This window comes from Panthera leo, chromosome C2, assembly GCF_018350215.1.
Source record: "Panthera leo isolate Ple1 chromosome C2, P.leo_Ple1_pat1.1, whole genome shotgun sequence".
In the NCBI taxonomy this organism is placed as follows: domain Eukaryota; kingdom Metazoa; phylum Chordata; class Mammalia; order Carnivora; family Felidae; genus Panthera; species Panthera leo.
The window spans coordinates 125,866,519-125,879,188 of NC_056687.1; the positions used below are offsets into that span (position 1 = coordinate 125,866,519).

Below are 12,670 nucleotides of genomic sequence, written 5' to 3' on the forward strand. Positions count from 1 at the left end.
CTCATGTTTTTAATATGCATTTTTTAAACTGTGATACATATGATGGGCTGAATTTTTTCCCCTCCAAAATTCAGATGCTGAAATCCTATCCTCTAGTACCTCAGAATGTGACTGTATTTGGAGATAAGGTCTTTAAAGAGGTAATTAAGGTAAAACGAGGTCATTAGGGTAGCTCCTAATCCAGTAGGACTGGTGTCATTATAAGAAGAGCTGATTACCAGGGCACCTGGGTGGCTCAGTCGGTTGGGCATCTGACTCTGGCTTAGGTCATGGTCTCATGGTTCGTCCGAGTCTGGCTTAGGTCATGATCTCAAGGTTTGTGAGTTCCAGCCCCACGTCGGGCTCTGTGCTGACAGCTCGGAGCCTCTGTGTCTCCCTCTCACTCTCTCTGCTCCTCCCCCACGTGTGCTCTGTCTCTGTCTCCCAAAAATGAATAAATGTAAAAAAAAAATTTTTTTTAAGAAGAGCTGATTAGGACACACACTATGCAAAGACCATATGAAGACACAGAGAAGACAACCATCTACAAGCCAGAGAGAGGCCCTCAGAAGAAACCAATCCTGATGACAACTTGATCTTAGACTCTAGCATCCAGAATTTTGAGACAATAAACTTCTGTTAAGCCACCAATATGTGATACTCTGAAGGGCAGCCCTAGCTAACTGATACAATACACATAAAATTTATCATGTGAACCATTTTTAAGTGTCCAGTTCAGTGGCATTAAGTATGTTCATCATGTTGCACAATTATCACCACTACCCATCTCAAGAACAATTTTGATCTTGCAAAACTGAAATTCTATACACTTTAAATCATAACTCCCCTATACAGCCAAACTACCAAGTAAAATTAAGTGTAAGAATAACAGTCATTTTCAGACAACCATTCTCATAAAATTTAATTCCAATTTACACTGACTTAGGAAACAACCAGACAATATGTTCCAGCAAAACAAAGGAGTAAAGCAAGAAAAAAGAAGACACAGAATCTAGGAAGCAGGAAAACCAATGAATAAAGGCAAAAGGAATTTCCAAAATGCTAGCAAAAGTAAATTAAGATCAGAAGCAGATCTAGAATAAACAGTCCAAACTGGAGGATTCCAAAAAAAGAAAAAAAACTGGTAAAATTATCTGACAGATTAGGCTATTTATAGAACTGTTGGAATATGGGAAGGCTTAGCTATAAGTTCAAAGACAACAAAGAAAATTTTAAATGTAAACCATATAAATTTCTTATAATTAAAAAAATTACACAAGAAGTAAAATTTAATCATAGTAGATGGGTCAGCTATAAACAATATGTATGTGTTTTATATAGTCATAATGAAAATCCCGAATATGAATATACAATTTTAACTAAGACAATAAGGCTAAGAAAGGTTAAGAAAATAAATGGGGCACCTGGCTGGCTCAGTAGGTACAGCATGGGACTCATGATCTCAAAATTGTGATTTCGAGCCCTAGCTGGGTACAGAGATTGCTAAATAAATAAATAAATAACCTCATTAACCTTAACAATCAGTAGGTGTCTAAAATTAATCCATCAGGAGATAAAACAATTACATGTTTTTTATTTATCAAAGTAATACATGAATATAGTTTAAAATGTCAAATAGTACTATATGGCCTCTAACAAAAGTTAACAGTCCTTTGTTCTCCTCCTCCTTTTTCCTCCTGCTGGTCTCAAGAAGTCAACACTTTCAACTTTTTACACTGTTGCTTCTAAAAGAGCACAAAAAATTTTTAAGTGATTACTTCTTGAGGCAAGGGGGTAGAAAAAGGAGAGCAAAGGTCTGCTATTTTTGTTATTAGGCCTTTTAGCACTATTTGACATTTAAATTTTTTTTATATTTATTCATTTAAAAAATTTTTTTAATGTTTATTCATTTTTGAAAGACTGTGAGAGACAGTGCAAACAGGGGTGGTGCAGAGAGAGAGGGGGACACAGAATCCGAAGCAGGCTCCAGGCTCTTGGCTATCAGCACAGAACCCGATGGGGGGCTCGAACTCACGAACTGTGAGATCATGACCTGAGCTGAAGTCGGACACTTAACCGACTGAGCCACCCAGGCACCCAATGTTTACTTATTTGAGAGAGAGACACAGAGAGAGAGAGAGAGAGAGAGAGAGAGAGACACACACACACAAGTGCAAGGTGGGGGAGGGGCAGAGAGAGGGAGACACAGAATCCAAAGCAGGCTCTATCTAGTCTCTGAGCTGCCGGCACACAGACCGACATGGGACTCAAACCCATGAATGAGAGATCATGACCTGAGCTGAAGTCGGACGCTTAACCGACTGAGCCACCCAGGTGCCCCAGCACTGTCTGACATTTTCATCTATGTTCATATATTACTTTGATAATTAAGAAAAAATTAGAAAACCTCACTGATCCGTTAAAAATCAAACTTAAGTCAACCAAAATGGTGAATAGCTAGCTAGCTGACATTCAAGCTGTATGAGCATCCATTTTCTCTTCTTTTCATAGTAGTGTTTCAGCTTCCTTCTCAGACCCTATCCTCTCCATCCCTGCCCCCATCCACCAATTCTATATTGACATTCTTTAGGTGGAGTTCCAACCCAGGGGTAGTATATGCAATCAAGCACAGCTAATCAGAATATTAAATCCCCTTATTTCCTGTGACTAGTGAAGAATGGGCTTAAAACAAGTTGTTCATTCAGAAAGTTTCTTAGGATGTCTACAGAGGTTACTGGGAAAGCACTCTCTCTTTTCCCAACAGACTTAAACCTGAAAACAGAGTAAATGTCACTATACAGAACCCGACAATGAAGCTGAGAGGTGCACAGAGATTAGATTCTATTTTTTGAGCCTCCAATTCTAATTATTCCTCAACCCAGAATCTATCCCTGGATATTTCACTTCATAAACCAAAATTACTTTTCTGTTAAAACAAACAAATAGGGCCAATATACGATAACGAGCACCTGAACTGAAAGAAAAAAATAGAGTATCAAATTTGGTTTTTTGAAGTTTGTTTACATAATCTCTACACCCAGCGAGGGGCATGACTCACAGCCCCAAGATCAAGAGCATGCTTTCAAATGAGCCAGACCGGCATCCCAAGAGTGTCAAATTTAAAGGAAAAAAAGCACACTCTGTAAGAAAGACTTCAGAAGTAAGAAAAATGCAAAAGCAAGGATAAAATAAACTAAATGGACATTAAGAAAACCCTAATAGCAAGTACAGACATTCCCAAATTTAACAACTCTGTGTGTTATGTGTAAACACTCTGGACCAGGTTTAATGAAGGCTAACACTGGACTCTTTCATTGCCTGATTGTTGCCTCATAGCTCGCATGCATGCTCCCAGAAAGGGCCTGTCCCAGTTGGCTCTGCCTTATCGCCACAGCGTCCCCACCTGGCTGAAGTTGATGTCTGCCGACGTGAAGGAACAGATCTACAAACTGGCCAAGAAGGTCCTGACTCCCTCATAAATCAGTGTAATCCTGTTGCACAAGTACATTTTGTGACAAGCAATAAAATTTTGAGAATTCTGAAGTCCAAAGGACTTGCTCCTGATGTTCCTGAGGATCTCAACCATTTGATTAAGAAAGCTGTTCAAAAGAATCTTGAGAGGAACAGAAAAGGATGTTAAATTCCCACTGATTCTGATCGAGAGCTGTCTTCACTAGTTGGCTTGATATTATAAGACCAAAGGAGTCCTCTCCCCGCAATTGGAAATACGAGTCACCCACAGCCTCTGCCCTGGTTGCATAAATTTGACTATGTACTCACGCAATAAAATCATTGTCTAACTAGAAAAAAAAACTAACACTGAAAACGATGTGGATCTTATGAACCAAACCCCTGATTTAACCAAGCTTTCACCTGTGTATTATTTATCTTTCCAAGGCTCTACTATGTGCAAGACACAGTATGAGCTATCCAGCTTACAAAGATAAGTCTGTCCTGAAAGAGCTTACAAGCTAGTGGAAAAAGTTCTATTTCTTGCTAATACTACTTCATCTGTAATGCTGACTTACATTAAACTTATTCTGCTTACATGAGCATCACAAACTATGCCAATTGCATTTGTAAACTGGGTCTAATATACTGCGAATATTTATATACATTTAGATACACCTTTGACTAAGCCAGTAAAACCACCTGTCTTCACTTCTAGTTTCCAGATTCTACCAATTTTAAAGTATAATATAAAAACAAATGGTCTGCCTTTAACTCCAAAGGCCTTAAGAACAAAAAGTATAATGGTCCTAAGGAGGCAAGCTAGGTACCAGTATAAAAAAGACAGATCCAGAGAAGCAGCATAACAACTTTATACCCACTAGTTCTAAGACAAAAGCTGGGCATTCTGGTTTTATTCTCTTCCCATAAGTTAATGCCAAAAAGGGAGCCACTAATATTTGGAGAACGATTTTTCTACTCACTTGTGCCATCAACTGTGGAGGTTCTGCGAAAAACAAATAATCTTCCTGAGACACCGAAGTAGGGATTTCATTCAGTCTAGACTGTCTCTAACCCCTAAGAGCTGGGGAGAAAGACCCTCATAAACAAACCTGTCCTTTACCTAAGGGGAATGGAGCTCCACTAGGTGACTGCACCCTCAAAAACAAAATGGCAGTCAGAAACTAGAGAACAAAGGTCATGATAATAAAAGTAGATTTAGGTTAATCTCTTACATCTTTGTCACTATTATCTCTAAATTGATTCCATATTTGGCTATGTGGGCTGTAAAAGAAAAGGAATGAGAGGTTTAGATTTTCTAGATTTTCTAGAACTCACCAGCCAAGTTGACAGAATCCCCAAGAGGTTTTGGGTGAAAACAGCTTTAAGGGGGGGGGGGGGGGTGGCGCACATGTTGGTTGGGTATCTACTTCAGCTCAGGTCATGATCTTGCAGTTCAGGAGTTTGGGCCCATGTCAGGCTTGCTGCTGTCTGCGCAGAACCTACTCCAGATCCTCTGTCCCCACTCTCCCCCACCCTGTTCTTCCCACTTGCACTCTCTAGCTCTCTCAAAAATAAACATTTAAAAAAAATTCTTTTAAATGTTTATTTATTTTTGAGAGAGAGAGAGCACAAGCAGGGATGGGACAGAGAGAGGGAGACACAGAATTTGAAGTAGGCTGCAGGCTCCAGGCTCTGAGCTGTCAGCACAGAGCCTGACACGGGGCTTGAACCCATGAGCCATAAGATCACGACCTGAGCCGAAGTCGGATGCTCAACCGAGCCACCCAGGCGCCCCAAAAATGAATAAACATTTTTTAAAAATTATTAAAAGAAAAAAAGAAACTACAGCCTCTGAGATCTGTTTCAAAGAAAAAAGGAGTATAGGAACCAATCCAGGCCTGAGAACAGAAAACCCCACACCACTCTCACATTAAGTGAAGTAATACTCCACAGGTACTTGCAAACTGTTAGATTACCACATACAAAGGCCTAGGTCTTGAGGGTTAATTCTCTTCCACCATCAGTGAGCCATCTAGCTTCCTCAGGCTATCCCTAATCTGCAGGGCTGGGAGTTGTGTCCTAGGACTATTCAAATACTAGTTTGATAAATAAGGATCTTCCAAGTCCAGGATCTGCACCTGAAAGTGACTGCCTCCTTCAACTTTGTACCCTAGGCAACGTGCTTGCCTTGCTCTAGTCTCAGCTCTGCTCTACTGCTCCTAGAAATAAAACATACTTAACAAACAAGAGTTGCCATTAAACTGCCTTGCCATTAATTATGAGTCAAGGAATGTCACATTAACTTCCTTGAAACTCCATTTTCTTATTGGTAAAATAAGAGAACTGAATCAGATTGTATCAAAAAGTCTCCTGAGTTATATCAAAACTATGATCATATCAAAACTATTAACTAAATTTCTCCTTAAATTATCTGGACTAAATAAAACCAGATCTGTATTGTGTTTTCTAATGTTTTCATCATCTTAGCCCCTTGGTATTCTAGTCTTTACTCTTTAATATACTCTTAATTACCAAATCTCTTTTAAGTGTCATTCCAAGTCATGTTTCCAAAGTTGTACATATTTCCAAAAGAATACACACAGCACAGGGGACAGTGAAACTATCATTTCCCCATGCTATATAGTACAAATAAGGTTTAGATTATACCATCACATTTAGGAACCATATTCTCCTAACATATACTAAAACATGTATGTAACGTGAAATTCAGGACATATTTAACATGCAATTAATCATAATATGAGTATTTTCACATTAACTGCTATACTTAATTCTAATTCTCCCTCATGTTCTCCATGTGCTTATGTAATTTGTATTCAAAAATATTTTCAGGGCTTTACCACTTAAGCCTTACTATTAAAATTGGCTTATATCTTTATCTTTTGGCTTATGCATGCAATAGGACCTACCAGAGAGTTACAGAGAACCAGTACACTATCACTTAAAATTCCTAGGGGTGGTGGAGCCTGGGTGGCTCAGTCAGTTGAGCATCTGTCTCTTGATTTCTGCTCAGGTCATGATCTCATGGTCGTTAAGATCGAGCCCCAAGCTGGGCTCTGTGCTGGTAGCACAGGGCCTGCTTGGGATTCTCTCCCTCTTTCCCCGCTCCTCACCAGCTTGTGCTCGCTTGCAGGCATGCTTTCTCAAGATAAATAAATAAACATTAAAAAAAAATTACTAGGTGTGAAAATGCTTCCTAAAGTACAGTACTTATCTACTCCGTAGACACCTCACATTTATCCCTACAAAGTTTCTGCTTCTGTGCTCTATAATTCAGTAAACAGTAACACTATCAATCTAGTTATCTGGATTAATGAAACCCTATTCAGTCAATCCCTGCATCTCAATTGTTGTCCTTTTTACCTCCTTCATAGGACTCAAATGATTCCATGTTATCTCCATTCTCACTACCATCACCTTAGTAGTAATGAAGGCATTTGCCTCCTTAAGGTGTCTCTTGCTTTCCAGTCTTATCCGCTTCCAGTTGGAAGCATTTGGTTTTCTTCTTAGGAAAAAAAAGTATCAGAAAACAAGAATTCCTTCTTTTATGTATCTGCTATCTAGACTTAAAAACTAAGTAAAAGGTCTCATATGTGTTTATTTTGAGGTATAATCTGAAAAACAAGGGAAAAAAGACTAAGAACTCTGAAACTATAATGAAACTCCCTTTTGTAAAGCTATGAGAAGATTCTGGGAAGACGGTGGCATAAGAAGCCCTCCAAATTTGGTCTCTCCACCTAGACAACAATTGTACTAGCAGAATCTGTCTAATTGAACTATTTTACAATTTTGGAGACTACCCCAAGGCTTGAAACTTCCAGAGGAAGTCTTGGACTATGAACTTTGGTTAATTTCAGTTAGCTCAGCAATGGCTAGTAGTAGCATCTTCCACTCCCCAGGCCCATGCCACGTAGCTGTACATTAGTTCCAAGAGCAGCTTTCAAGAGTCAAAATGAGCAATAAGGATCCTGTCATCCATATATCAGGGATCTGTGTTCTGACAGTTGAACAATGCTTCTGATCACTGAGGTGCTGACAGAGGCATATGCGTGCGCGCGCGCACACACACACGCGCGCGCGCGCACACACACACACACACGCGCGCGCGCCAATTATGTAAGCCCTTTTCCCTCAGGCTGAAGAAAATCTAATCCACAGGGCTGGAGTCTTTTTTAACCTTCTCCTTTCAGGAGCCAGACACTAAATAACTAGTAATAGGGGTATTAAGAAAGTCACCACATATATCCAGAAAAAGGCACAAGCTCAGTGAAGACCTGAGGAAAGCTTAAGTTTATACTTCAAAGTGGTTCCTGGCACAGAGACAGTTTATGACAATAAAAACAAAAACCCAGGAAACCCTGGGGAAGAGATGATCTGATTTTCAGACTTACCACATTATTAAATTCACACATTCAGTTTTCAACAACCAATGTATCAGAAGGGATACAAAGAAACATGCAAGTATGATCAATTCAAAGGGAAAAACCAATAGTAACCATCCTGGAGAAAGACCAGCTGACAAACTCACCAAACAAAGACTTTAAACAAGTATCTTAAAGATGCTTAACTAACTAAAGAAAGTAAAGAAAATGATGTGTGAACAAAATAATAGTATCCAAAGAAATAGAAAACCTAAGAAATTCTCCAGCTGGAAAGTACAATTACAAAAAGGAAAAGTTCACCAAAGGGATTTAAATACAGATTTGAACAGGTGAAAGAAAGTATCAGTGAGCACGGAGACAGGGCAATTGAAATTAGCAAGCCTGAGGAACACACACACGAACACACACACACACACACACACACACCAATGAGAGAATAAAGGATCTGTGGGACACCAGGAAAAGAACCAACAGATGCATTGTGAGAGTGCCAAAAGGCAAAGAGGGACACTAAGGGGAAAAGAGATTATTTGAAGAAATAATGGCTGGGGCGCCTGGGTGGCTCAGTCGGTTGAGCGACCGACTTCGGCTCAGGTCATGATCTCATGGTTTGTGAGTTCAAGCCCCGCGTCAGGCTCTGTGCTGACAGCTAGGAGCCTAGAGCCTGCTTCGGATTCTGTGTCTCCCTCTCTCTCTGCCCCTTCCCCACTCATGCTCTGTCTCTCTCTGTCTCAGAAATAAACATTAAAAAAATTAAAAAAAAAAAAAAAAAACAAAAAAAACCAAGAAATAATGGCTGAAAATGTCCCAAATTCGGTAACAGACATGAATTTAAACATCCAAGAAGCTCAACAAACTCCAAGTAGGATAAACGCAAGAAATCTATACTGAGATATACTATAAATGAAAATATTAAAAGAGAGAATCTTGAAAGCAACAGAAGAAGTGAATGATCACATAAAAGGGATCCTCAATAAGATCACCAATAGATTTCTCATTAGAAACTTTGGAGGATGCAGGGCACCTCGGTGGCTCAGTTGGTTAAGTGTCTGACTTTGGCTCAGGTTACGATCTCATGGATCATATCAGGCTCTGACAGCTCAGAGCCTGGAGCTTGCTTCGGATTATATGCCTCCCACTCTCTCTGCGCCCTTCCCCCACTCATGCTCTGTCTTCTCTCTCTCAAATATAAATAAAAACATTTTAAAAAATAATAAAAAAAAAAGAAACATTGGAGGAGATAAGACAGTAAGTAGAGTTGACCCTTGAACAATGCAAGGGTTGGGACCCTTTCGCAGTCAAAAACCCATGTATTCTGGCTTCCCCAAAACTTAACAACTAATAGCCTTCTGCTGAACAAGAAACCTTACTGATAACATAAACAGTTGATTAACACATATGTTGTATGTTATATGCATTATATACAGTATTCTTATAATAAAGTAAGCTAGATGAAAGAAAATGATAAGAAAATCATAAGAGAAAACACATTTACAGTTCTGTAGTATAAAAAATCTGCGTAATAGGGAGCCTGGGTGGCTCAGTCGGTTAAGTGTCCCACTTCGGCTCAGGTCGTGATCTCACATTTGTGGGTTCAAGCCCAGCAATGGGCTCCACATGGACAGCTTGCAGCCTGGAGCCTGCTTCAAACTGTGTGTCTCCCTCTCTCTCCCTCTCTCTGCCCCTCCCCTGCTTGCACTCTGTCTTTGTCTCTCAAAAAATAAAACATTAAAAATAAATTTTTAAAAACCTGCATAAAAAGCAAAGGAAACAATCAGCAAAACTAAAAGGAAACCAACAGAATGGGAGAAGATATTTGCAAATGACATATCAGATAAAGAGCTAGTATCCAAAATCTATAAAGAATTTATCAAACTCAATACCCAAAAAACAAATAATCCAGTGAAGAAATGGGCAAAAGACATGAATGGACGCTTCTCCAAAGAAGACATCCAGATGGCTAACAGACACGTGAAAAAATGCTCAACATCACTCATCATCAGGGAAATACAAATCAAAACCACAATGAGATACCACCTCACACCTGTCAGAATGGCTAAAATGAACATCTCAGGCAACAACAAATGTTGGCAAGGATGCGGAGAAAGAGGATCTCTTTTGCACTGCTGGTGGAAATGCAAACTAGTGCAGCCACTCTGGAAAACGATATGGAAGTTCCTCAAAAAATTAAAAACAGAACTACCCTATAACCCAGCAATGCACTACTAGATATTTATCTAAGGGATATAGGTGTGCTGTTTCAAAGGGGCACATGCACCCCGATGTTTACAGCACTGCTATTGACAATAGCCAAAGTATGGAAAGAGTCCAGATGTCCATCAACAGATGAATGGATAAAGAAGATGTGGTATATATTTACAATGGAGTAATACTCAGAAATCAAAAAGAAATGTTGCCATTTGCAACTATGTGGATGGAACTAGGGGGTATTACGCTAAGTGAAATTAGTCCAAGAAAGACAAATATCATATGACTTCACTCATATGAGGAATTTAAGATGATGAACATAAGGGAAGTAATAATAATATAAAAACAAGGAGAACAAAACATAAGAGACTCTTAAATACAGAGAACAAACTGAGGGTTGCTGGAGGGGCTGTGGGTGGGGAGATGGGCTAAATGGGTAAGGGGCATTAAGGAGGACACTTGTTGGGATGAGCACTGGGTGTTATACATAGGGGATGAATCACTGGAATCTACTCCTGAAATCATTATTGCACTATATGCTAACCAACTCAGATGTAAATTTAAAAATAAATAGAAATTAAATTAAAATTAAAATTAAAAAGTAACAAATCTGCATTTAAGTTTACCTACACAGTTCAAATCCATGTTGTTCAAAGGTCAACCATAGACTGACATATTCAAAATACTGAAATAAAAAACTGTCAACTAAAATCCAATGTTCGACAAAACTGTCCTTCAAGTTCTTGCTCAGAAAGGAAACAGCACAGATGAGAAGGGAAGCTTCTCTTGCCCTCTCCCACCCAAATCCTCCTCTTCCTGAACCTGTACAGTTTAGGTAGAGATACAGAACATGGGTTCTGGGTGGTGGGGGCAGACAGGAACAGGCAAGAGAGCTTCCCGGAGGAGAAGACTGACAGGAAGAAACATGGATTCTACTTTTGTGCGCTGCGCCCCCAGTCTGCTTATCTGTTCCATCTGCAAGGACTATTTCACAGACCCTGTCACCATTAACTGTGGACACAGCTTTTGTACTCCGTGTCTCTGCCTCCTGTGGGAAGATCCCCAGCATCCTACCTGTTGCCCTGTATGCAGGGCAGTATCTCCACGCATGGACTTCAAAAGCATTATTTCTGCTGAGGGACAAGCTCGGGCTAAAAAAGAATCAGTTGCCAAGCAGTTACCAAGGTCTGCCAGGCAGGTGTGTTGGATGCACCAAGCACTAAAGAATATCTTCTGTCCAACTGACAAGAGCCTGCTGTGTTTGCAATGCTCTCATTCGCCAGGGCATACCACTCACATACACTGTCCAGTTTCACAGGTCGCTGAGCACTGCAGGGAGAAACTTCTGATGCAAATGAAATCTATTTGGAAAAACAGAGAAATCAGAGAAATATAAACAAAGAGTACAACTTACTTAGAGTATGGCAGGGTTTTGTAAATCTAAGGATGGTGATGATCAAGGCTGAATATCCTAAGGTGTACCAATACCTCCACAAAGAAAAGCAAAAACATTTAGAGAGCCTGGCAATTGAAGGCAAGATAATTTTTCATCGACTCTGGAGAAATGTAGCTAGAATGCTTCAAATGGGGAAACTCCTGAAAAGAATCTATGAGGAGCTGAAGGAAATGTGCCTCAAAGCAGATGTGCACCTGCTCCAGGATTTGGAAGACATCATAAAAAGGAGTCAGTTAGTGCAGGCGCACTTGCCCCAGCCTGTGGACCCACAGCTCAGTGAGTGGACAATCACTGGGATGTCTGAAAGGCTTAACAACTTCCGAGTGTATATTACATTTGATGATAACATAAGGAATTACCGTGTGCCTCTGTTTGAAGACCTGAGACGTTTGCAGTGCTGTCCTGACCAAGACCTGCGCCGCAGTCCAGCGAGTTCACAGTATAAGCCTTCCTGGGCAGCTCAGGCTGCCTTCACCTCTGGCAAATATTACGGGGAGGTGGATGTGGGAAACTCTCAGAATTGGATTAAAGGACTTTGCAGGGAATCCTGGACAAAACACCATGACTTGCTGCTCAACTCTGAGGGTATCTTTCTACTTCTGTGTCAACGTGGATAACCATTGCCGTCTCTTCTCTGCCTCCCTGCCACTGTGCCACTACATTCCAAGACCCCAGGGCTTGGTAGGGGTGTTTTTAGATTATGAATTTGGTATAGTAAGCTTTGTTAATGTTGCCAAAAGTTCCCTCATTTGTAATTTCCTTTCCTGTTCCTTTTCCTTCCCTCTCAGACCTTTCATTTGTTATGGACCCAAATGATCAGGAACAGCTCACAAACCTGACCAAGGTCTTAGCAATTTTAATAGCTGGGGAGGGTTCTATCCTGGTGACTTCTTGAGTGGGGAAAATCACTGATACCTCATGGTCTTGAACTTCATTTTACCTTCAGGAGATACATTTGCTGTATTATTTTTTAAAGTGGTGACACTGTGAAAGATGTACATTTGTCTTTTCTATTTTATTGAAATAAAAGTAATCGCTTTAAAAAAAAAACAAAACACTGTCCTTCAAAAGTGAGGGAGAAATTAAGACATTCCCAGATAATACTAGACAATAATTCAAGTCATATTAAGAAATAAAGATCTCAATAAAGGTAAATACATGAGCAATCATA

At 39.9% G+C, this 12,670-nt stretch overlaps 2 protein-coding genes and 1 pseudogene across 5 annotated transcripts in view; 2 read left to right on the plus strand and 1 right to left on the minus strand.

Annotated features, from left to right (window-relative positions):
- NCK1 (NCK adaptor protein 1) overlaps window positions 1-12,670 on the minus strand; it is an 89,233-nt gene that overhangs the window by 39,464 nt on the left and 37,099 nt on the right. Inside the window, exon 2 of one of the 4 annotated variants that reach the window (XM_042903591.1) lies at window positions 11,118-11,404. The exons of the other annotated variants lie outside the window; for them this stretch is intronic. The gene's annotated coding sequence lies outside the window, so the exon portion shown is untranslated. The remainder of the gene's footprint in view (window positions 1-11,117; window positions 11,405-12,670) is intronic. 4 annotated transcript variants of the gene reach the window in all.
- Window positions 3,286-3,741, plus strand: LOC122198792 (annotated as a pseudogene).
- On the plus strand, window positions 10,969-12,315 carry LOC122198789 (tripartite motif-containing protein 77-like). The gene is given in 3 exon segments (XM_042903589.1): window positions 10,969-11,416; window positions 11,419-12,097; window positions 12,099-12,315. Coding segments are annotated over 3 exon segments (1,344 nt in total).